The sequence below is a fragment of the Larus michahellis genome, chromosome 4 (assembly GCF_964199755.1).
Source record: "Larus michahellis chromosome 4, bLarMic1.1, whole genome shotgun sequence".
Taxonomy (NCBI): Eukaryota; Metazoa; Chordata; class Aves; order Charadriiformes; family Laridae; genus Larus; species Larus michahellis.
The window spans coordinates 31,028,799-31,055,455 of record NC_133899.1 but is presented as its reverse complement, the minus strand read 5'-3'; the positions used below and the strand labels follow the sequence as shown (position 1 = coordinate 31,055,455).

Here is a 26,657-nt window from a genome sequence, read left to right as displayed (position 1 = left end):
GCCTTTTGGGAGCAGGACCAAATGCACCCCTCACTCGAAATCAGGCTTAACAGACCCAAAATAAGGGCAAATCACTACTTTTGGCAGCAACAGTGGAGAACCCGTGACGTTTGGCCTTTACCCAGAAGAGGTTTGCAAGTTGATGGAAACACCTTATAGCTAGGACACCTCTGACAGGCAGCCAGGGCTGCTGTGCCAAGGTATCCCTACCCACCGGCATCACCAAGGCGAACGCCAATGCAGGAGTACCAAGAGGCCGTACTGCAGGCTGTGGACGCAAGGATCCCAACAGCTGCATCCACAAAAGTTTAATTCTCAAGGTGTTTCTCAGCTTCCACTGAGAGACAATTTCATCACTGCAGTGACACTGCAGTCAATCAGCTCGACTGACCGAAATGACTGCGCATGACCAGCCATAAAAACGTACAGACTACATTATTCCACATTTTCCGAAAAGAAGGACAGATTTGAACAATACAAAGTCATCTAAATCACAGCCTTAATTATACTGGCTCTCAAAAAGAAGAAAGGAAACAAGAACAACAATTTCAGGCTTTCGTGTTATTTTTAGACACTACAATTTTCTCCATATTGTAGTAAAATTAGAAGTAGAAATCTTTGGACGCAGCGAGGAGAATGAGGAAGCTTGCCAAATTTTGGAGAATCAACAATTAATATACTACCCATTAATACAGAAAAGTAGCTACGTGACATTGTGGGGTTCCCTGCCTGTTCTGTCCCAGTGATTGTTTAAAAAATTTGTTAAGCAAAGAAATAAAATAAAAAATGTTCTTTGTTTATTTTTTTTTCTAAATTAACCAGCACTGCAAACTCATGCTGGTATTTGAAAGTCAGTCCGGGCTCTCCCTAGTTATACATCCTTATTATCATAAACATTCCACAATCGGAAATTACTTTTCATGACGCCAGAAAGAAAATAGCTGTATTGCATCTGCAGAACCAAAAGCAGTAAAAGGTAATAAACATTCATCTTTGTCAGTGGCTCTGTAAACCAATCTGTTCGGCACATAGGTGCCATTTTTACACAGTCGCTTTATTACTACATAATTATTGATGGATCAGCCAAGTGCTCTCTCAAGGAAAGACTTCTTAAAAATGAGCTTGTTAAAAGTTTAAGTGTAAACCTTAGGATAAAAACCAGCAGCTAGATTTCATCTGATGTAAACTTTTAAAGAGGAAAAAAATAAAACTGGAGGGACAATTTCAAAAAATGCTATGTTTGAGGCAGGCATAAAATTGAAGCAGACAAGAAAGTTTAATGTGATAGAAAGAAAGAATTGGGGACATCTGTACCGAGAATAAGTTGTAAGTAGCAGGAGGAATTATCAATCTAGTGATGTGCCAGCTCTCTGCATTTCAATTGCTTCACAGGCCATACCATAAAAACTGTTTGCAATGAAAGCAGTATGAAGAATTCCTACATTTTATTGCTCCCAGTGATATTCTACCCAGTTTGTGTGTGTATACCGATTGTAGCCTTTCAAGTACGACACCATTTCTTATTAGTACCTGTTTAAATTACTCGCCCACAAACATCGTTCCATGTTGAAAATGCCTCACTATTAAATTTTCTGTTTCAGTCAAAGTACTTCGAGTTTTTTATCAAGCTTTCAAAGGCAAGAAAGTTTCATGTGAGCTTTCTGAAAGTTGAGATAAAGCAATAAACTTTAAATTTAAAAGAAGCCTTTTTTTCAGGAGAGAATTCAGCCTACCTTTTCTGAATTCCCTCCCCACCTTGTTAAACCAAACCTCTTCATTGCTCGCAGATTTCTAAGTGTTGCATGTCTGGAGCTGAACTTCAAGCGTCAACCTTGCTCCCTCTACAAAGACCCTGCACATAAAATGAACTCGCACAACGGCGTATCTGAAATTGCTCATTCCTGTTCACTGATGGATCATAAAACCTGTCCAGCACTGGTACCTCAGTGCAAGCATGAATGCCACTCTCAGCCTCCAAAATACATGTTCTTTGCTGCCACAAAGACACGGTCCAAAGCGCTCCTGCAACCCCAGATGAACTGGGGGAGCTGGTTTCTGCCCCCAGCGATGGGTACCACCTCCCTCCCCCCTGCTGCTGTACCGCCTGAGGCGTCGCTCCCTAACACGCATCTGTCAAAATGACCCTGTTATTAAAAATGGCTGCACAAGCCTGTGACATTTTTGACAGACCTGGGTGAAGGAGGCAACTAGACGTGCACCAGCACCAGCAGGTATGAGGGGGACAAGCCGGTAAGGCAAGAGACATCTTAACCTCAACCAACATCACCCACATCATCACATCCCGACACTCCTGCTCCGCATTAAAACTGGAGGCCAAATTCAAACAGTGCAGTATAAACCAGGGATTTTATCTTCGCTTTTCGGGAAGAACTTAGCGCAGGAGCTTCGTGCAGCAGCTACAGAGCCGTGAGACATGGTGGTAGCATGGAAAACAATACTCCCACTAAGTGAAAAAACTCTGGCTTGAAGTGCAAACAGCGACTTTATGGAAAAGCAACTTCTAACTGAAGTATGTTTTATTTAATGAAAAACACTGACAGAATACAATACTACCACCGGTCACACAATTTCATGTTGATACGGATATTGCTGCATTTCAATACCTGACTTCTATGGTAACGTGGATTTGCATTTTTTACCTTGAGCAGGAAATTGGACCATTAAGCATAACTTCCAAAATCAGTCATTCGCCTTGTTCCTATATAAGCGTTAACGATTTGGTCACAGAGCACTGTTTTACTTCCTTCCCATTTGTGAGCACACGGTGGCTTCCCCACTGTACCTAAATCAAACATGGCATTTAGGTAGTGAATTTGCTGAAAAACGGTAACCTTCTACCCACGGTACAGCTGTTTACTTCTGGCTTCTGCATTTATACCTATCTCAGGAGCCTTGTTTCTTGCTCTGAATTTCTTTCCTGGTACTACTTAACAGCATTATTTACTCTCTCTCATTACATATTCATTTCCTTATTTCGATTACAGAGTTGTACATGTCCAGGGCTTTCATCACAGAAAATAACTTCTACAAATCTTAGGTGTACACATACATTTCAATACGAAAGCTGAGCCTTACCTTAAACTGCTGACGTTAAAAGCAAAAGAAAGTATTTTCTGCTTCCTTTTAGCAAAACTTGGCTGCAAAAAATCCCTAGAGTTGACTCTTTGCAATTCCCCCTAATTTGCAACTACCCTTTCCCAAGCAGCCTGCCGGAATCTCCTTTTCCAGCCGCTTCAGACGTTCTTGACCCAACACAGTCCACACAATCCTAGATGAAAGATCACTTTTTTTGTTATTAATAACCAACCCAAAGCTGGTCTTACCTGCCAGTTTCTATGGCTTTGCACCACTGTAATTAATGAACACCGAAAACTCTAAATGCAATTTTTTCAGCCCTACTGAATGCATTCTGGTGAGTGCATATAAAAAAAAAGATTAAATTGAAAAGCTGAAGTAGCCTCATGTTGACGGGTCACTCTGATTCCAGGTCGTAGCAGACTCTGTATTTGGCTGCTTTGATTATAATTGCTTACAGGATAAAAAATAAATAGCAATTATCTCATTGTCACACAGGAAAAAAGACGTAATAAATGAACCAATACTAAAGTAACATTGAAAAACAAATTATTTCAAAAGCAATCAGGAGTAGTAAAATTCAGTTTCCAAAATTGTTTTTAATTGCCAACAGTGTCAACATTAATATTATTCCTCTAGTGGATAATACACCCATTTTAGTTACGAAAGCATTTAGCAAACCAAAGATGTCAAACTACAATTACACAAGGCTAACTCATGACTGTTTTCATCAACAGTCTGTAGCGCCATAGCTGAAATCCCTAATTACAAAGGTCATCTACGCAAGCCGCCGTCCAACCCCTGCATACACTTGTTTATCTTGACTACTATGACAGTCCCACGGATTTCAGACCAACAAACAAAACAGATGAAGCGTGTAGGGGTGTGATGAAGTTAATCCTTAAGAGGATATAGGAAATAATTTTTCAAACCAAATTCAACGCTATCGAAAAAAGGCAAAACAACAAGCTGCTACACAAAAATATTAAAACTTTGCAGAAACGGCACTCCATTTAAAGGGTTTACTTTGGTGGATTTTCAGTTTGCAGGTATTGCCTTTACCAGCTGAACCTGTACCACAAGAAAATAAAGTCCTAAATGGAGAATTATTTTAGCTTTTTCAGAAGATGCAAGACAAACGCGAAGTGGTCAGGATCACCACAGCACTGCACACGGATTTATTACCCATCATATTAAACCCAAAGTAGCTAAGCCTTGCAAATCTCTCTGCGCTGTATTTCCTTCTTCCAAGGGCGCGTTTTGTGGCTCCTTGACCTAGGTTAATAAGTCTTGATTCTCAATAACAACTGAGACCACGAAGCCCCCCTGAACTGAACCCAGGTCTCCACTCCTGACGTTTCAGATACCATGATGAATTGCTCAAATAACATCCTCCTGAGTGGGCAGTTTTCCATGCAAATTTAACACCCTCTCCATAGCCTCCACGCACTTCACTTTCCGCAGCTCTCTAATGAACAATTTCAGTTTTCACTGAGTTTTTTGGTGAAAGACTTTTCTTCTGCAAACTGGCCACCTAACCAAATAACTGTGAGCATTTATGGGCTCAAATTCCGGCAGGTGCAGAAAAGGAAGTATCATGTAATTCTCACACTAGCAGGGAGTTATTCATGTTTTTTAACATGGTTTCCTGTGTACCTGTAGGTATCTGCATCGTCACCCCCCAACACCACCTCCCTGAGTCTTGTGTTAATCTGGAGCCTATTTCAACCAAGATTTAGGAGCGGGGCAGTGACCCCTGAGATGGTTATATTTCCACAAGTTCCTTAAGAATCAGCCCACAGAAAGACAAGATCAATTTATAAATGTCCCTGAAAGTACCTCCCATGCTGAGAACCAGCATCTTTTCAGATGCTAGGGGGTGCAGACGGGAGAAAACCTTGAAAAGAAGACCCAAAAGAAGGAAAAACTTAGATTGGTGCCTACAAATACCAGGGCATCTAAGTCAACCATGAAACACAACACTCCCTTAATATTTGGGGAACAACTGTTTCCATAATTCTGCTATTTAGGTACAGGAAAAGAACCATTTCTAAAGCCCCAGCTGAGCTTCTCCTCTTCTCCCTGCTTGCCCAGCTCTGTGCTCCTGGACTAGGAGTCTGGGTAGAGCAGATGACGGCAGACCTGGACTTCCCCTCAACGCAAGGGAAAACAATGCATAAACACCTGCACGGGCTGATTGTTTCTCCTCGCTCTGTTAAAAAGCAGTATCGATGCAGCAGCACACACATGTCAAATATCAACATACAGAAAGACACGCCAGAGCCCCCATTTGGCACGTTCACCCTCTTCTCCCAGCCCACATCTCCAAACCAGAGACACAGCCCTGCTGCCACCTCCTCCTCCAACAAGCCCGGGGCCAGCAGCCGGCTGAAGCAGCAAGAGAGGAGAAAGCAGCTTTTTTGCTTTTTTTTTCCTGAAGCAAGGGAGGACGAGGCCTTAAACAGCTGGTTAGCCTCATCAGAGCAATGTAAGGCTTTTAGTCTATTCAAATTGAAAATAAAGCTGATTTTCAGCCATGCTTTTATTGGAGGAATTCAAGACAGAAAAGACACATTGCTCACTGCCCGCTCGGCACTCAGGATGAGGCAGGAGTCAGGCAAAAAAAATCTAAGCTTGGAAAAGCTTTTAAAGATTTTAAAATATTTCCCATTCCAGACCAGAATTTTATGAAACAAAAAATAAGGAAGAGAAGAGAGAGGAGAGGGAGAGGGAGAGGGAGAGGGAGAGGGAGAGGGAGAGGGAGAGGGAGAGGGGAGGAGAAGAGAATCTACCCGCCCCGAAACAGTCAGGATAACAGGACAGCCAGGCTGGTCAGCCTGGGGCGAAGGCCATTCATTCACATGGAACGTGGCCAAGTAAGGTTTAGGAGATGTGTCTGCTCCGTTCAGCTCAGGAACCCGAACCCCACTCTCCAGTACCTTCTCCCAGTCACAGCGTCCATTACTCTGCAGCAATTCTTCTTGACCAAATCTTCTGACAAAAACAACACACATTTTCCTGAAAGGAGTGTCTGTATTGATGAACTAACCCTTTGGAAAATTCCTAAAACATCCACAAATGTTCTAAAAATGTATTCACATGATTCAACTTATGCTTCCACTCCAATTTATCTCCCTAATGGCTCTAACAAACTGCAGGTTTCTCTCCAAAACTCCTCTCTAGATTTGTTTGGAAATCTTTCAGCCAAACTATACGATTAGTTTTCATCCCTTAACTTTCCTAGTTACTCATGGCATGAATATGGAATGAATTTATAGCATTCCTATCTTTTAATGAAATGCAAAGATCGTGCATAAAAAAAATGCATACGCAGATTTTGGAGTAATACAGGCACACACAAAACCGGTGTGTGAGTAACATACATAGTCAAGTAAGAAAATCATGTCATCTGTAATTCATACCCAAGACTTCAGGTATCAAAAACTATTCAAAGCAGCTGGTGGTCTCCTATTACCATGCTGGCTGCAGCGAGCTCTTCACATCTCATTACCAGCATAATGAAGGCTCAATCAGGGATACAGTCTATCAAGTCTGCCAAACATAGGCATAAAGAGGCTAGATTAGAAAGATTAGCTTGTAACCAAGATTTTTATCGCTTAGATCTCAAAATTGGGAAAGAGCTAGTCCTGCCACAGAAAGTATTTTCCAATGAGAAAACAGCACATGGAGACAAAGATCAAATCCTCAAAGTGCTCCAAAGGCATCACACGGGGAAGGTGGCACCAAGCAGGTCATGCACACTGCTCATTTCCACAGGTGGGGCTGAAAACCACCGAAGCAACCGCAGCATTGAAGCCAGAGTCAGAAGAAGAGAGATCAGGATGGGGACACGCATGCTTACACTGATGACCAAGTGTCCTTTGCATACGTAACACAATTAGTGCTAAACTCAGCAGCCTTATTTCTCATGTATGCGGTAATTATGATTTCATAGGGCTTCATAATGTTCTCTCTAATTACTGATGATATCTTTTTGTATACTTTTATATGCGCATATACATTTGTATATTTTCAAACGGTTGACACTGATGCACTCAGACAAAACCTGAGGAAGTTAAGGAGGATGCTAGAAGAAGACACCAGCACACAGAGGAGGTAAACACCCATCCGTTGACAGAGCAGCAATGGCAAGAGCAGTGAGCCTGCCCCTGCCATGCAGCAGTCCGGGCTGGGGCTCCTGGATGGTGCCAACAACCCTCCTCGGCACACACACCACCAACAGCCGTTCTCCAGCCGTTTGCAGCCTGTGGGCCCTTAAGCATCCTTCCACAGCAGCTCAGACCCTGCTAGAAACGCCACGTTTCTGCAAACTTCCCTGCCCGCAGTGCTGCCGGCACTGGTCATCTACAGCTGCCAAAAAAAAAAAAAAGGAGGATCATGCACGCATGCGTTTTTCCTCTCTGGGTTAGGGAGCTGAGTCCGCTCACAGAGGGATCCGGCAAGCCCCGGGGCCAGGACGAAGTATGAAGGCAGCTGCTAGGACGAGGGAGATGAAATATGAAGGAAAAGAGTAAGATCCTGGAGGATGAGCCCATCTCTGTCTCATACAACTCCATCTTTAGCCCCTTTTCACATCCTCCTTGAGTAAGAAGTTGAAAAGCGCTGGTACACAGGGACGACAACTATTCGATCAATGAACACTGTCTGCATGGGGTCTTTAACACCCACAGAAATCAATGGCAACATCTTTCAACCTCAGTCCATGTCAGATTATGCCTGCAGCAGTAATGGAGGCATAAATACAAGGAGTAATAAACGAGCAAACTATTAATTATGAACAAGGACAAAACCTTTCTCATGTATTCTTTGTAAAATTAGCAGCGAATGCAGTTACCGGGTGCCTAACCAAGCACAAGATGGTACATGCACGGTGATTTCGCACTGCAAAAGCCGCTTACTTTCATGAGGACGTGCAGGAGCGTGTTACCACCCACTTCACACACATTATTTGAAACTACTGCTCTAAATGACTGCATGCGAATTTTGATTCAAAACAAAGACTAAATCAGGTCCCAAACGCTACCTATATTACGAAGGGGAAGTCATATAAAGTCAGTCGGTAACTTACGCCCTGTATTTTACCTTCATCTCTGTTATTATCAGACCTTCCTCACTTTCATCCCTGGCCATCATTAAATTTACGACTTTTGATTTATGTGCAAAACGAAGAGATGAACTGTCGGTGTACGGCCTGGCAGTGTGACATGGGAAGGACAGCTGGTAAACATCAGAAGGACAGAAACACCAAGAAAGGTGATAAATTATTTGAAGTGGTATAAAAGGGACATAAAAATAAATTGCAATGGGAAATTTTACACCAAAGAATGTATTTCTCGAGAATGAAGTCCATGGTGTATGACTGTGGCAGTCTCCTAAAGGAATCGGTGTCCTGTTTTGAGGAACTGCACGTAGAGCATGGAGAGGATGCTGGGATGCTGCACGGCCAGGAAAACGGGCAGGCTGATGTACCCGATCTCCATCTCTGAAACTGAGATCTCACTATAAAGCACTTTTATCATGAAGAGTAAGAAAAAAGCAGTTTGCAAAGACTCGAACAGATTTCAGCTTAAATGTCTCCGTAAATTAATACACTTTGTAGGGAAAAAACAGTCAAATGTAGTGTTTATTCTAAGCACTTTACTGCCTCAGACTCATTAACCTGGTACCTTACATGCTCTCTTTGTAATGCAAATTTGCTAAAATACTATGCTTTCCATAAAACATTCATATAGACAAGCTCACACTGCTCAAATGCCAATTGTAAGTGGAGCAAAAATACACTAAATTTTTCTTAACACTTGGGCTATGTACCTAAGTCTTATCTGCATAAGCAGTTTGTGAGAAACCTTCTGCTGTTGCTGTAGCCACCGTAGCACAAAGGTGGAAGATTTCCCAAAGCAGCTGATGTAGGCAATTATAAACTGAATTACCACATGCACAAGCCAAATGAAAAGACTTTGTAGAAGGTACCGACAGCAGAGGTTTTTTTGAGGAAGAGAGATTATTACAGAGAGGAGAGGAGATACCCTGCATTTAAGGAGGCCAAACACTGCACATACTGCACCTGTTTGCTGAGCTCCTACTTAATGGCCATCTGCCCAACCACGCAGTGTATCACCATGAGGGTTTGCTGGGAATCCTCACCGCGTAGCACCAGGCCGCCATTTCCAACCTCTGCACTGACCGGACGTAATACACCCATCTGACAACACGTGAAGCCCAGCAGAAGATACAAAGTCATCCCAACTAAGGCCTCCAGCCTAACCTACCCAGATGGTCCACACAGTGGAAGATGACTCAGAGTCGGAGAGGGCTGAGGGAAGGGAAAGGTTCCTGGTTTATGGCTTACACAGCTGTGGAGAAGGACCAAAATATCAACGGGTGCAATGTTATGATGAGTCTTTCCCTTCTCCAATGGAGTCAGGTGTTGGAATGTGAAATACCATAGCAAACCTGTGGCCACCTGAGATTCACAATAGAATTACACTAAACTAAATTCAAATATACAGGATAAATGCAGGAAGTTTTCTGATCTTTTCCTCCCTCCACAGGTACCACTTGAAACTTTTGTTTCAAGATGATCTGTAATTGTGCCATCTCAAACTCTGAGCATGCTCTCATCCTATACTTAGTTTTGAAAACCGCGGCTTCTTTTTCAGACTTGAAGAAGGGCATGGAAACGTGGAAATTGCCTGCATTTTACAGCTATGCCTGTTGGCCTGATAGAAGAAGATACAACCTCCACGTACAAATCTTTCACAGGTTTTCCAGAACTATAAGGGAGAGCTCAACACATTGTTGCCTGAGGTGACAGAAACATCTGCACTGGTTTCCATCTGAGTTCAGTGCAAAGATGCACAGGTGACCAACAGGAGACAACTTAATGAGAGGTTTTCTTTATTCTGCATAATAACACTCCAACTGCAAGCCAGGTGTACCTCCCAGACCATCTGTCAGACCAGGTTCCCAACCATCCAAAACACACCAAGGCTCCATTACTGCTCCTGAACCCAGATGACTTCCGAAAAGAGACCAGGTCCTCAGGGGGATGATGCACACGCACACCATGATGCATGCACACCATGCAGGCATGGCGTGGCAAGGGCTTGGAGACCGGGAATTGCACCCCAGCACAACTATCCTGCAGTACAGACATAGCCAAAGCGAATCTGACTTCAAATGAAACTTTTAAATGATTAAAATAAATTAGCAGAGGGAAAATAAATAAATTACTCACTGCGGGGGGGGGGAAAAAAAAGTTTGGAGCAGGATCTACAATCAAAAGAAAACCAAAACAGTAATTGGGCATGTGAGCTTCACAACACGTTAAGAAAATAAGTACTTGTTCAAACACCCACAATGATTTCTCAGATGCATTAAGAGAATGAACATACTGAAACATACTCGGTTTTGAAATTCAGTTCATTTGGCAAGTCCTCAACTTTTGAAAGAAAACAAACAGTGAATGCAGGCAAGCCATAGCATGAGCAGCCACGCACCCTCCTGCCCACCTGCCTGAAGCCCGACTCAGAGCAACATACCTGGCTGTACCAGCTTAGTTTGATCTTTAAACTCAGCCCTCCGCCTGTCCATTAAAATGGTCAATAGCAATGCCAGCTGAGAAACGTCCATCACCGGGAACTTATTTTTACAGGTCATTGGCTAGCCAGACAACAACAGCTTCTAGCCATTACTGACCTCTCTTCGACATGAACTGCTGATTTCCAGGAGAAAGACGAGCCACGAGCCATCTATTTTCTTAATCGTAATTAAAACAAAATCAAAACCACTCAACTGTTTCTATATGATTTCGTTTGTACAAAATATAAACGTGCAATCATCCCCCTACGTTTCTGGGATACAAACACTAACATAATAAGAATCTGAATGCGCTCAGTTCATCTCTTCAGGCAGGAAGTACCTTACGATAAGTAGGTGCTGTTGAACAGAAATCAGCATCAGAACAGTTTGGATAACAAAACGTTCCGCTGCATTGACCCCCCGAGTAAGCTGACAAAACAGATTCGGACAGGGGTGTCTTATGATGGAAAAATTAACTGCAACAAAGAAAAGAATAAAATGCCCTTTAGGTATGTTCAGTTCTTGGAGTCATTAAGATGCAAAAGGAATTTAAAAAAATGCCATCTCCATAAAGCCCAAGCACACGTAAGAAAAAGCAAACAAACCTGCCTGGACAACTGGCTGTTTGCAGTACTGTCTGCCTTAATGGCTGCACCAAAATTAGCTTCCTTAATTGATCAGTCCTGCTCCAGCCGTACTATACAGAGCTGTATGTTACAGAGAGATCTGGGGGGTTTAAGAAAAATGGAGCAAAACCACCAAAATACAACCAGTTATGTCCTCTTACAAACGTATTAAATATTTGCCATTTACAAAGATTCTCCATCAGAGAGACAGACTGCATCATGTTTGATTCCAGTAAAATGTCTCGAGAAAGTCTGTCTTGATCTCAAATTCTCATACTTGGGTTTTAATTTCCAGCCATATTTACAGGAATCCGCTTCCTCCAATTTCCTAATTGAGACTGCATGGCTTGAAATATGCCCATCAGCTATCATATGACTGCAAATCTACTCGACGAAGAGATACACATTCTCAGGCTTCAGAAAATAATTAGGCACTCCAGATTTTCCTGCAGCTTACTGAGGAGCAGATGCCAATGACCAACATCAACAACCAAGACCACCGGTCCCACCCAGCCTCATAGCTCCTGTACCTTGACGTTACAGTGACTGATGGAATTGCTACCACGGTAACCATCAAGATACATGGAAATTACACAACAAACCCACAACTGGATGGACGTGTCCAGTTTCCACTCCGAGCTGAACTGATCTCCTACTCACCAGGCTCTCGGTCCTTAGTGGATATGCACTCTTTTATGGACTCTGTTATGCCAAGGCTAGCTGCAGTGGGGAGCGGGCCGAGCAAGGATTCCAGTGCAGGTGGTCTTACAAGAGCTTCATTTCCATTTTTGCATTCCCCATCTTCATGTTTCTTTAGTCTGTCCTTCTCATGGAGTTCATTATAAAAGTCCTTGTTTAAGTGATTAGCGGCTGCTTCCAGTTCCTCATCTTCTGCCTCCTCCTCTCCAAGTATGCTAGAGGTATTATCTTCTATAGAATCTGTAAGGGGAAAAAAAATACCAACAGATCATTGCATACCATCTGTTACAGAAACTAAGTAAATAGAGAGGAGCTCCTGTAAAGAACAGAAATCTTTAGAGAAAAATCTGTAGAAGAAATACACAATATTTTAGTACAATGTATGAATACATGGAGTTTTCAGATGCTCTTCAAATTCATTACCTAGGCTATTAAAATGTATTTTTGTGAATATAGTCATCATTTAAAATAGAAGTATTGTGTTACCAAATTATGGCAAGTAAAAGGGCTTTGCCAGAGAAGCCGGCTACTTACTGATATAATTACAAATGAAAAATAGCCCGTTCAACCTGCACAAAGCCCTTCTGTGCTGCTTAGTCAACTGGGGGATTTGGTGACAGAAGGTTCTGGATACTGGTCCACTGCACTTTCAGTGATGAAAAGGAACATTCTCAGGTGCCAGTGCCAAGCTCATACTGCACCAGGAAAGAAAAACAACTGAAATCATTAATGAACTGTCATTTTAATGAACAATGTAGTTGTTTTGGAGACTGATATTTGAACCAACTAATTGGCAGAGAGAACCCCAATGCAATAGAGATCTTGTATTACGCTAGCATATATATGATCACATTCATCACAATAAAGTTCATACACTTAAGACTGCCTGCGGGATCTGAACCCGTTATTATTTAAGTAGTCGCAAGACTTGACAGACTTACCATCTTTAGTGAAATTTGCAAATACGCCTTTTGCTTTTGGTCTACTGTTTTCTAATTCAATCTCTATTTCATCTTGATAGCTCGATATTTCACCTGTGGTGATGAAATAAATATAAAAATCAGCAATAATTGATGTGATTTTGGACAAATGAGTGATATGTTACGCTAAACACAACTTTTACCTTCAAAATCCTCCAGCTTTTTCGATAACGCCTTCTCAAGCTGAAATGAAAATAAACAAAATAAACATGAGATTACTAAAAAAAACCCAGCTTTGGACTGTTTGTGAACTGTATATAGAGACACGGAATCATAGTGTACTTTAAAAGCAAGGAGCAGGTTTTGAATCCCAACTCAAATTACTTTACAGTGTCAGACAGGCAAGACAGCCAAGTTTCAAAATACCAGCCGATTTCAAATGTTCTCTCACCCCTCTCTATAAGTGAAAAGGAACCTTCACTCTGGCAAGTTGCAAATAAAAGGCCCCATTCTTCAGCAGTCAGCAGTAATTATTCAGCAGTAATACCTGTAGATAGGAGCAAGTGCAAGACAGCGCTGAAATCGCGCTGCCCAGGCCAGACACAGCACACGGGCGACGGCAGAGGGAAGTACTGACCTGCAGCACCTGGCAGGCTCTTCAGAACATCCCAAACACGCCTACAGACCTTCAGATGACAGCATTTTTAGAACAGTAAAAACAAAAAAACTCTGAAAAACTAATAATGTAAGATTTGGCTACCGTGGTAGTAAAATCTTCTCCTCTGGTGCTTTAGTTCATGCTTTGTAAAGAAATTAAGCCACATGAGAACTAATCCCTCTGGAAGCAGGTGCTGCACCACACAAAAAAACCCAGCAGCCTCATTAAAGTAATTGGGTTATTGCTGTCATAGGTGTTTAAAAAAAGTTATACGTAGTGGTACTTCTCCTGACCACAGGTATTACCTTAAAAAAAGCCTATGGTTTCTGATCCAAATACAAAGCTTACACCTTTGCAACCCTGGTCCTCGCTAACCAGGGTGGAAGAGCGCATACGGCACATAAAAGAGAAGTGCAGACATTAGGACAGCTACTCAAGACCTCCATGCCACAAGCTCAGCTTCAACTCGTCACATGAGAGGCTCCAGTTTTGTAAGGACAGAAAGATTTGATGCTTCGGTAAGGGGTCAGGGCACAAGAAGGGAAACACACACAGAGCAGGAAAGCAAGCGTAAAGGAGATAACAGTGCTCAGTATAACTGCATCAGTTTGCAAATGGGGGAGCATCTGGGCAGAGCGTGCTGAGCCCTCATCTACAATACAGCGACCATGGGGCTGAGCACCAAACGCCAGTACCCTGCAAAACACAGCAGCTCAGCTGGTGCTCTTTTACTCAGCCACCCAGACGTCCTGATCTGCGCTAACAAGCGCAGTGACTCTGTACTTCCCGCAGCAGCTGGCTAAGATGGCAGGCATACGTCGATCCCTCATCAGGGGAGGTTAAAGCCATATTTGAAGCTACATATCTGAAAGAGCATGTCTCTCTGGAGGAGGGAGCAAAAATCATATAGGAAAAAAACATATCTATATATATTTTTTTTTTTTTTAACTGTGAAGCTCTCCCTTTACCAGTAAAACAAAAAGGTTGTTAATGGTTATCAATCGCACTAATGCTCACCCTTCTCTTACAAACCTCAAAATAAATGTAACTAACTAACCCCTATCGATGGCTGGTCAGTTAGGATTTAGTATTAACTGATTCAAAAAGGAATATACAGAGGGAAGAGAGAGGAAAGAAATACAGAGAGCATCTGGTTCAGAATTCACCTGCTGTAGCTTCAATTTTTTTTGACCAGCTGTAAATGAAGGAGGATCACATTCTTCTTCCAAGTCAATCTTCATGAACTCATCTATGGTTAGCTGACTTGTTGGTGTATCTTCAAACTCGGTCAACCTATCAAAGCATACAGAACATTACCATAGCATCTTTAAGAACGTCTTTAAAAGTAACAAAACTCGTCAAACTGCGAAGTTACAGAATAAACATGTCATCCTTAGAAAGTCTGGCTCAAATACAGAATACATTAAAAGTGAAGTGATACTAATTGTTTCGTTTGCTGCAAAAAAAGTATATTTTCATATCACAGGTTAGGTTTTGAATTATTAGAGTATGTAACACTTGCTTTTTCTGATGAACAAAGACTGAACAGAAATACCACAGTCACTAAAGTCAATTAAGTATAGACTGACAAAACTTAAGATGAGAAACGCAGCTCATTCCTCCCATCTGGTTGCTTTTGTTAACAACAACAAAACAGATTCCCAAACTAAAATATCTGTCCTGGTAGTTTAGGAGTAGGTTCAGAAATATTCCTGATATGTTAGCATGATTAATTTACGCAAAGAAAATGTTAAAGTAACAAATCTTCAGTGGACTGGAAGAGGGACAAGAAGTAACCTTCCCAGGACACGCAGAAGCGGTAGTTAAATAAAGAGATCATCTGCACACTGCACAGATGGAATAGATGAATGCATGTAATTCTACAATAATATACTTTGTATTTGTTTAATGTTCCCATTTTAAAAGTTCCTACCTGTGTGAGAGAGAGGACTAGCTCCATGGGGAACTGCCATGAAAGCAGCTGAATCTTTCAAAGGAACTGAATCTTAAATGAGACCACGTTGTCACAACTTCATCTACAAATCTCAGCATTTTAGACAGGTGGTTGAGAATGAGCACATCCATTTTACAGATGGAGAAAGTGAGACAAAAGGTTAAGTACAAAGCCAGGTCAGGAAATGTCTGGCAGAATGTTTTCTGACAGAAAGTGCCCTTTTAATAATATCAACATTTTCCATGGGAAAACGGCAATGCTGGGCCTGCAGCTGCTTCACTGGAATATTCCCATCTTCCAGAGGAAGGAAAGCTGACAACAGCTTCCATCTGCAAAGCTAGGAAACTAAAAACAGTGATTCAGTAATCCCAGCACAGGACCCTTCAGCATTTCTCCTCCCCAGCATGCGGTCATGGTTTTCTCTTTTGCCTCCGATTGCAACAAAACTCCTTCCAAAGAAGGAATTTTCTCTAGGACAGAAATTCAGTTTCCAACCAACTCCAGGGTCAAAGCCAAGAGCACCTCGCCACACTCTCTCCCTACATCCTATCAGTACCTGTATTTCCTTTTTTTTTTTTTTTTCACAAACTGAGGAGCAAGACAAGACAGCCGATACAAAGGGACGTAACTTCAGGATGCTCTGCCTGCCGGCAGCCTGCTCCCGGACCACCGTCCCCAGGCCACCCACGGCATCTCACGCCATCAAATGTGCAGGGAGAGCCAGGCAGCCCCACATAAAACCCACAGCAAGGAGCACACTGAGCCCAGGCACAGCTATGCCAGCTGGAATTAGTGCTGCTGAGGAGAAGAAAGCCTCTGCAACCCAGTTTTGCTTTTGGAGTTCAGGAATCTCCACGAAGCCCCAAATTAGCCACGTATTTGAGAGCGACTGACAGCCCAAAACTTTCCCTCTGAGTACCAGGGACCAGCTCCCTCCTCCTCCCTTTCAGATCAAATTGGAAAGGAGAGGAGGATGCTGTTGGCAGCAGCAGCGCCCACCTTCTAATTAACAGACTAGAAATCCTTCTCAGCATTAACGGGCTTCCAGCATGCGTTACCCACCTTCCAGGAGGGAGCCTCATCTATTTGGCTAGAGCAAAAACCCGGCTAGGGCACTGTTATTTTAGTTCAGGATTCATTTAATGCCAAACTCATGTATCATTTTAGGAGCACGTATCTTCCCAGCCACCATCATTAAACTACAGTCATCCATCTCCCCACGCACGAATCATGCACTCACAGGTAGTCCCACTTCAGCAAGAGTTTTCCTCCCAACCAGCCTCGCCTCGTTAAAATGTTATTCTCCTCCCACTGTAAAAAGCCTAGAAGCACTTTGGCAAAGACGCCCAGTTTGTTTACCCCACACTTGCTCCGAGTTTGAGATGAGCAGCCCGACCCAGAGCCCAGCCAAAACAGCAACACCTCCAGGCACGCGCAGAAACGTAGAAAACACCAGTAGCAAAACCAGTCACTCATGAAGCAAGGCTGGGGATGAGATGACCACGCTTGGTTTTCAGCGCTCAACCCCGTGCACGTCTCCCTGTGGACACCTGAGGCTCCGTTTGTCCCTCTCCTTGTCCACCGTGTGGTGTGACTCACGTCACGTACCCTGCACCCCTCAGAGGTTAGCCCACGGCTGAGACAACGTGCCGGCAGCCGGCACCAGCTTCAGCTCAGGTGTCAGCCTCAGCCCTGAGCCGAAACGGCAGCACGAGTCCCTCTTAAGACCATCGGTGCGCCTGCATGAGGACAGGGCAGAGCTGCGTCGTGTTCGCTGGTGGTGCTACCAAGGAGCTCAGAACCACAGGACGGCATGGCTCGACCATCCGACCCAGCCACCAGCATCCAGTCCCGTGCCCGTGCCCTCCTCTTCCTCAGTCCTGATCCAAGCCAAACGGGGCGAGGGCTGACCCCCCGGCCGTGAGGGCTGCCAGCGTGACGGTGTAGGCACAGCCCAGTGGCAAACCCAAATTTAGAGCAGTACGTTATTTCTTCACTTCTGACCGGTCGTAAGCACAAGGCTCTAGCCTTCCTCCTGCAATGAAGAACCATCCCCGATGGTCAGGATCACAGCTTGAGCACCATCTCTGCGGGAGAGCGAGCTGTTCACTCAACATTTTCTCCTTTAACTTGGTATAAATAAATACCTGCGTTTGCCAACCGCTTGCCTGCCTCAACATTTTACATTGGCTGATATCCTGTCTACATATTTTTAAACATTTCTTTAATTTTATCCAGTGTTTGGACACATGCCACCAAGGCAACAAACTGATGCAGGCAGCAGTCTACACCGCATGAAACAAGGTAACATTAGTTTGGCAGCTAAGAAAAACTGACGCAACCTTAATGGTAAGCACAACAATTTCAGGGGCGAGGGAGCGCCCTCATGAAAAAAAAAAAAAAAAAATAGCTAGGGGCTATTTTTTAAGTCCCACATAAAAATGATATCCAAGTTCATTTTGCACTTTTGTTAATCTAAAAAAAATATCTAATAGGGGTTGCCATTTCAAGTTATGCACAGAAGGAGGAAAATAAACAGATATACAAATTAAGATATTATTTCCTTGGCACACATTCAAAAGGGCTCTAAAAATTGAAATTTGGCAGACAAGTATTTTCTATTTATAGTCAAAGCAGAAGCAACCACTACAGCGCAGGCTAAGGCTCAACTTCCAGTATAAACCCTCCCTCCTCCTACAGTTTCTCACAGCAAACTCTTTCAAGCAAATTCCTCTGGGAGAAAAGTTTTTCCAGAGCTTGGTGTCATCTGCCTCTAACCCCAACCCTTTATTTTTTTCAAAGAAAAATTTCCACGGCTTTTGTTTCATCCGTTTATGGACAAAACCACACCTCGCCTTCTGATAAAGCACTTTTGTGCACAAAACAGTAAACCGATTCTGTTCACACTTAATTTAGCTCCCAATAAGGGAAAATGGGTCAGTCATTTTGAAGTTACGAGCAATGTTTTTTTCACTTTGTTTTGTTTCAGGGATACCATCCGGTGAAGAGTTATGAATCTAGTCTACAGCTAAGGGAAAAAAAGACTCCAGTGTGCAGCTAACTGCTCGGTTTTAATGTTAATTGAAATTCTGCAGCAGTGGGGTGCAACAAAGCACGTAAAAGAACAAGCGCTTCTGGAGTCCAACTCACAAATGCTTCAGGAGTTCACGTTCAAAGTCCGAGAGGGACTTCTAAGCAGAGACCATTTCAGAAAAGCCACAGTGTCCTCCTTCAGACACACACTCAGCATCTAGCTCTAGAAAGCAGGCAGCATAAAGCAGAGGTATCTTGTGCTGGATCTCTGTACAGAAGGGCAAACAAATTATAACTTCAGAAACCACTGCTTTTTTAAAACTGAAATTTAGCCTGAGCAGTCACCCTTTAAGCTCCCTGTTGTGAAAGGTCTTTTTAAAGTACGTAAAATATTTTATTAATGGATTAAAAAAAGTACTAAGTTGAATATTAACATATTGTTAGCAGAAATACATGAAAAAAGCTTTATTTATTGCTTTATTCTGTTAGCAGAAATACATGAAAAAAGCTTTATTGCAAGATAAATTGGTGGTGGTAATTAAATTCCCTTGATTTTTCCCAAATTAACAATAGAATTAAAGCCCTAAGCAATAACTTACAAGATATCTACATGATCTCAACTGCCATACCAATTATAAATATTCTAGTAATAGATCAGCTGATTTGACAACTCCAACGTTTGCAAACTCCGGAAAAGTAAGGGATTTACTTTTGCATCTTAGTGAAGTACCAAAATATTGCAGTTTATCCCCACTGTTTTAACTTAAAGTTCATCAGTGCTGATTACCGCTCTAAACCTGTGCACTCACTCGTAGGAGAGAAGTTCAGAATTCACACCGATGTGGCAAACCATCACTATTTTTCATACTACAAATTTAACAGTTCCTTGCATCATCCTTTTCTCTCCATTTTTTTCCAAGCCATTCGATGTTTATGCATGAACTACTTTTAGGGTATGTGTTTACATACTTCCATAAGTGATACTTAATACAGAATACGTACCAGAAATAGTTATTAAATGCTTCCTACATGGCACAAAAAACACAGTAACCACCAGTATGTAAATAAACAGAAGTGTAATCTCCTTATATGTAATCATTGTACATAATTTTACATGTGCTTGCAGCAATATAAGAAAGGTATTTTTAAAGCCTATATGAATGAGTATCTCATTACTAAAGGTAAGGACAAAGTCAGAGGTGATCCAGTTACCGTGGTTTTACAACTTGCAACTTATCACCTGAGCTGTGCTAAATTAGTCTGTCTGTGTCCCTGGCCCAATGCAACGTAAAGAGAAATATTTTCACTTAAACAACTTCCATGCTGTACTACATTGATACATTTCACCTCTTTCTGCAATGGACTAAGAGCATACACATGCAGTCATTTACTGCAAATTAATTGGTGACTGATAATTTATGGTGCTCATTTGCTGGCAACTCTCTGTCGTTTTTCCAAGTATTCAAGAAGGGATACCTTGAAAGATTTATTGTACTACATAAAAGCACCCTTTAGAATTAGTTGTTTTTACTTGCTCACACCAAAACAGAGATTTAAAATTATCCCAAGTTCGTTAGCATAAATTTTAAAGCCCTGATTCTGCAAAGGCTTACACGTGCGGTTCACGTGGGTTAACACTCGTGCACACAGTCAGCCCACCGATAATCCCACCCACAGATCTCCCTGGCCATCCCAGAAGCCCTCCAGTCTACACCACCTGCAATTTTTTGTTCTTGGGGTTTTTTTCCCCCACAATTCAAGTGTTCACACCATGCTAATGAAACAAAATGCTTTAGCATTCCTTAAAATTTTGTTTTATTAGCATGGTTCCTCTGCTGCGGTCTGTCAAAAACACTCTATGATCTCCTGGAAAAGAAAAATAGTGTGCTGCTTAATTTCTTAACAGGCACTCAGATGAGGAAAGTCAAACACAGAGAAAACTGTTTATAAGATCTAAGCCCGAGTTAGTGCTAATAAGTTAATTATTGTTTTAAAAGTAACAGACACCAAATAATTTTGAAATGACATTTTAAAAATAAGTATGAAGTACTAAAATATATTAGGAATCTAATTAATGTATTCACTTACTAGCTGTATAGAAGCCAGATTTATAAAAAGGAACATTGCCTGTGAAATTGGATTCCGCAAAAAGGAAACCTTTTTTCATTAAAACAGACAATACAATTTACACAGGTATGCAATACCAAATCGCGTGGATCAAATTGTATTTCACTCGCCATACTACAAAGACTTCTGGAAATCATCTACAAGCCACTTGAAATTATTTACCCAGAGACATAAAATATTTCTCAATTTACTTTCTTAGCTTATTCACAACAGTGGCCAGCGAAGGAGCTCCACGGCTGCTGAGCTGAGACCAGAGCGGACACCACCACAAGCTTCTTTACACAAGGGAACTTCCCCAGTTTTCCGAAAGCTTCTCCCCATACCGCACTTCAACCAAGAGCGCTTACGCAACTCTGACCTACTGAGCAACCTCTGCCCTTCGCCATCCTCAAATACCTTTGGTAAACAGCTCTCACTTAATTCATCAGGTACCTTTCACAGCATTTTAGCATGGCTTTACTTGGATCACAGCAAAACACAGACTTCTTTGCGGTCTTCCCCTCACTCCTGGCCTCGATAACGGCTTTGGTATTTTGGGGAAGGTAACCTCACAGCCACCTTGCAGCTACGCGCCTCTCTGTTACCGTCTCTTCCCGTCCTGACTGAGGTCTCACGTACAGACTTGCTCCTCCCTTTGTCTGCTCTCACAGGCATCTGCCCGGCTTGAGACTGCACTGGGAGCTTGGACATGAAGCTTACGTGAGCTATATAATGCAGAAATGAAAATAAGGAAAGCTTCAGGCAATACATTTATCTCTATGCACGAATCTTTAATTTTTCCAGAAAACTACCAATACAGTCACTGAAAAAGCTGCAGCTGGGTCCCCAAGATACACGCAAAGGGCCCCATTTATAAAAGTCCCTGCAGCATCTCCACCCAGCCTGACAAATGGAGTTCCTTCATAGCAAGTCTTGTCTTTCTTCCCCAAAATGCTATTTTGTTGTAAGAAAAAAAACATTCACCTTAAAAACGCACCCTTTAAACCTATTCTGGCCCTTCATTCCAATTCCTTCTAAATGAAGCTTTACTTCTTCTGAAGTTCATCACAAATAGGTTTTTTAACAGATAGTACTTTATGGAACTGAGAAGAAATATTTTTTTATGTAAAAAGCAGCTCAATTTAAAGATAAAGAGAATAAGCCAAAGTAAAATGCAAGTGTTAACAAAGATAAGCTGATTTTTTTTATATTTCTATTGAAGAAGAGTCTAAGATCTTTAAACAGGCGTAAGGGCCGCACAGTATTAGATAATGCACAATGGACAAATATCACAAAAATTATTCTCACTGCAGATAAGACAGAATTTAGTATGCAGAGAAAGTATGCAATAGGTGAATAAACAGATGAAGGGGCAGAGTATGTAAAGGTTAAAAAGGCAGCAGCGAAGACAGGCGCACTGAACACAGGCACAAATGTGAGGATTAAACTAAATAAAAGAGCTGGGTTTATTAAAAGTTAATTTCTGCTATCTCCACAGATGATTACACAGAAAATAACAACTTGACTAATTAGTTAATATTTGTACAGTACTTTGAATATATAAAGTGATATATAAGTTAATATCATTTCAATTAGACTGGAAATGAGACAGAATTATCAGTGCATTTATTAATATTTAATACGTTCACTTTCAACAACAGCAACAAGCTTTACATTTTAATTGTGTGCTTCAAAACATAAAGCTAGAAGGCCCTGTGAAGTAACTACAAAGTTTTCTTACCAAGATCCTACCAAAAAACCCCCACGCATATTAAAAAAACCACACACTGTTTTTTAATCACACAGATGGTTAAATCAAGAATTCTTCATTTGAAGATGAGTGATGGGGTCCATGGGCCATGCTGTGGCACTTTTTCCTTCCAAAACAGATTCCCTTTATGATCAGATCATTCATTTTTTATGACCTGAAGGTATACCACGTTGTTGTGAACCTCCTCCTAAGAGCTACTCCTCCTGTACAAGGCGGTCAAAGAGGCAATAAGAGGTACAGGCACGTGGGGCTTGGTGCTCTCCAGCTGATGGAGAACAGGATGAACTAATCCCCTTGTATGCAGTCCCATAAGCTGCATTGCACGGGACCAGAAACAGTGCCCTCCTCAGGGAAGGGCTGCCAGCCCTTGCTGAGGGTCCTCCTGAAACAGGAAGCCAAGCAAGGCGTTCTTAAAAAGCATCGCTCCCGCATCCTCAGCCGAGCCACTGATAAACACAGCCCTGTGCCCCGCCAGCTGCTGGGCAGCCTCTGTGGGGCAGGGGGAGAAGGCACCTTCTGTCACTGCCGCCTCTGCCCTTGCAGATTTCTGCCATGGAAGTCCGTCAGCACTAAAAGCAAATTCAGCTCGCAATGGTCTGTGCTTCCCCAGGAGCCGTGTAGCCAACTGGGAGCAAAATCAAACCATACAGCAGAACCTGCGGGTTGGACATTTCAGCATTATCTGGGCTCCTGTCTGGTTTTGCTTCGAGAGCCGTCAGGGCAAAGCCATCAGCAGTGAGCGCAGCATCCAACGCCGACCATTAATGGGCGTCCATCCAACTACATTCAACGCCTTTACAACACACAAAGCAGCAGTAGCTCTTTACAAACCAGAGTAACTATAGCAATAATTAAAAGGAAATAAAACTGTACATCAAACTGAGAAGCAAAGGAATTTTTAAGAATGTGAAACAAGTGCTTATTAATTTAGACAACTTCTACTCGATGGCATTTTGAGAGGAATTCTTGAAAGAAGAGGAAAAAAACTGGAGTGCAGAAACAGTTATTCAAAGGTATTTTTTTTATTTGCCTTCGTTAAATACTATATAATGTGCTCCTATTTGAAAAACATCAATCAAATTTATAGATTCGTGATAAATACAGTCGTAATTATAGCTGCCTGAAAATAATTCAGCTGTCACGTTTACCCTGTCAAAGTAAATAACGCTGTCATTTTAGTTGATGTGTGTGACTTGAGTAAACATTTCAAAGCATGAATTTTGAAGTAAGATTTCCTCGCTTGAAACAATTGCTCAAATTAATTTTCCTTCCAACTCTAATTTATTATGCTTATTTTCTTAGTAAGAACAAACACTTTAACTATTTAACCAAGGCATCTTGGAGTAGATTGTGGGTGCGTAAATCATGAATCATACAAAATGCACATTAAAACACATGACCTGTTGACCAGAGAAGAAAAGGTGGCGTTTGTACTGCTCCATCCTTATTGCTGTAGGACCTTAAAGCACTTCAAACTCTTTAAATTTATCACTACATCATTCATGCACGGTAGGGAAATAGTATCATTCCTGTTCCATAAAGGAACAGGATCTGGGGCAAAAAAAACCCCCATTTTTCACAATTAAGATGTGAATATTATTAACAAGTATTAGGCTCGGCTGGATGCGCTTAAGCTGGTCTCAGCAAGGTGGAGAGAAAGAGAGACATCAGGGGAGCTTCCCAAACACAAACCTTGGTAGAACAAATTTCAGAATTTATTGGTGGTACAAAAAATTCCAACTGGGGGCGACAGAAATCATGGTATTTCACAGTTATGTCATTTTTTACTGAACCTACAAGGAAAGAAAATGTTATAGCTTTTCAAAACTAAAATGAGGGAAAATGGGTGGCTGCTGACTTTATCAAACATGGAAAATGCAACTACATCTTCAAAAAAACCAACATGCCAAAGGGAAACTGCCACTTTCAGGCACACATTCTGCTGCTAATTCCACTTCTGAGCCCTTCAGTGAACTTACCATTAGGCTCACTGTGCTGTCTTCTATTTATTAGCAGTGCAACACTACTGAAAAGGAACATTTTAGCACAGCTAAAGGTTTGACATTTTGAAAAGTTCTGTTCAGTAACAGCTAAAAGACAAGACTTTTCAGCACTGTATGCTGGATTAATGAAAATAAAAAATCCCACAGTACACCCTGAGTTTTGAGAATCGATCAATTATTTCTTCTGAGGACATGACAACACTGTTAACATTTCTGACCCAGCATTTTTGCCTTCAACTCTTCACCTGTTAAATGGGCACCGTGCCCCTTACCATCTTTGCTAAACATCTGAGGCCTTACATAAGAGGCAGGTGTTAGCACTTAAAAACGACCAGCTAAAACATGTTGTACTTATTTTATTCTTGGCACTTGGCACAAAGGAAAAGAACCTGGTTTTCTCCGATATACATTCATTTTAGACTACACCACTTTTCAGTACTGTAAACGAAAGATAAAAGCAATAAAACTGCACTGACCTTTTCCTTAATGTAGACTCACAAACCTTGACCACCCTGATGACCTCTTTAACAGTACGTCGGAAATCATGCATTCTTGCTGCTACTAGCAGAGCTAGAGAATAAGCAGAGAAAGTCAATGTCAAAAAGAGGAAAACTTCCTGAAGAAAAGCAGAAAGCAGTCAGATAGCTATACCCCCACTTTGTCCCTGTCTTCAGCTGCAGAGCTGTAAATGCTTATGCTCAGCTGTGTCCCTGAATACAGGTGATTGACTTGACTTCACAAACTTTGCTTCCTATCCAATAGAATTAAGCTGATTGCAAATTGCACCCTGAAAAATTCTGTGCTTTAGCATTTGGGAAACCACGGCCAGCTACTCAAATACAGCAAAAGAACATCTCGTTGTTCACATACTTTCAAAGCTATCATCTTTTTAGCAGAATTTACTGGCCCTGAATAAAAAGATCTCCAGTCAACTCTTCCAGAAGCGAAACAGTGAATCCACTTAAGCTGTTATCCTCATTGCTGTTGCCACTATCACTGTCTTCCTAGTGCCTAAGTGCTCTCCTGCAAGACCCTCTACACAGCTAGATAACCAGTACTGGCTGCATTTACACTAGTGTGTTGATTCAGACCACTAGCTCCGTTTCGAAGCGTCACCCCCCTTTCATCGTGCAGTGGCTCAGCGCGCACAACTGTTTTCAGCACGCAAAAGTGATTCCTCTCGGAGGAAACCAAAGCAGAGCTCCACTTCAGGTATGTGATTAAAGTGCTCCAGTTCCTAGCGGGAACATCAGGAGCTGAACTAACAACTGGTCCTTCAGACAAGGTATGGCACAGGCCTTTAGGCTGGGGAACCAAGCTAAACCCAGCCCGCGGTACAGCACATGAACTGCATGTTGCGTGGATGGATGTAGGGGACCCAGCACCACCTGCTTCCATTTATTGATCCATGTCTGTTGAATCAAATTAGTTGCTCGTGTGGATATAGTCTATGTAGTGAATCAAAGACCAGGCTGGTCTCCCATAGAGCCTATACTCAAATTTTTAGCAACGTGCAATAAGCAAGTACTATTAACCAAAAGAGGCTAGAAATTTCAAGAAGATTGCGTAGTCCTGGGTCCCCTACGGTTTCTGTGCTATTTCTCGTTCCAGCATGCACACGTAACATTTTTCAAATAAAATAAAGCACATTTGTGAACTCTGTGACTATCTCCAGTCTTCATTACTCTGACCTCACTGGCTGGTACTGACTACCTTTTAACCTAGCCCTCCCAAACCGGTAGGTTTTTTGTAAGCATCATGACAGCAATGGAGCTTGGAAAAAGATGAAGAAGGAGAGGAAAATAATTTCACAGAACAGGTCAAAGAGGGCATTTCTTGCATAAGACTGTGTAAAGACACAAATCAAAGTGCTTGCACTAATGGTGTCATTTCAGCTGACAAAAAAAACCTTTTAGCAGCTAGAGCTTGCACAGAGTGGGGGCAAAAGGAGCACCAGAAAGGAGGTTAAAAAATCCAAAACATAAGATACAAAGGATCTGAGCAAGTAATGTAGGAGCAAGGACAAAAATGAAGTTTGAGTTTCAGAAACTATTTCGATGAAGACCTGTATAATCTGTAGATGCCTGACAGCACAAAACCCAGAGAATATGGCATCACCGAGGAAAGGAGAAAGTCCTCAATGTGTTCCCAACTCCCAGACTCTCCCATCTAACCCATTGCCAGGGAAG

General features: G+C 42.0%; 1 protein-coding gene across 3 annotated transcripts in view; it reads right to left on the bottom strand.

Annotated features, from left to right (window-relative positions):
• The window catches only part of BRF1 (BRF1 general transcription factor IIIB subunit), a 179,263-nt gene that overhangs the window by 62,022 nt on the left and 90,584 nt on the right, over window positions 1–26,657 (bottom strand). For all 3 annotated transcript variants that reach the window (XM_074583780.1, XM_074583779.1, XM_074583781.1), the window contains exons 7-11: window positions 24,945–25,038; window positions 14,768–14,894; window positions 13,147–13,186; window positions 12,965–13,057; window positions 11,985–12,263 (exon numbers count right to left, since the gene is read on the bottom strand). In XM_074583780.1, the coding sequence (XP_074439881.1) occupies window positions 11,985–12,263; window positions 12,965–13,057; window positions 13,147–13,186; window positions 14,768–14,894; window positions 24,945–25,038 (633 nt within the window). The remainder of the gene's footprint in view (window positions 1–11,984; window positions 12,264–12,964; window positions 13,058–13,146; window positions 13,187–14,767; window positions 14,895–24,944; window positions 25,039–26,657) is intronic.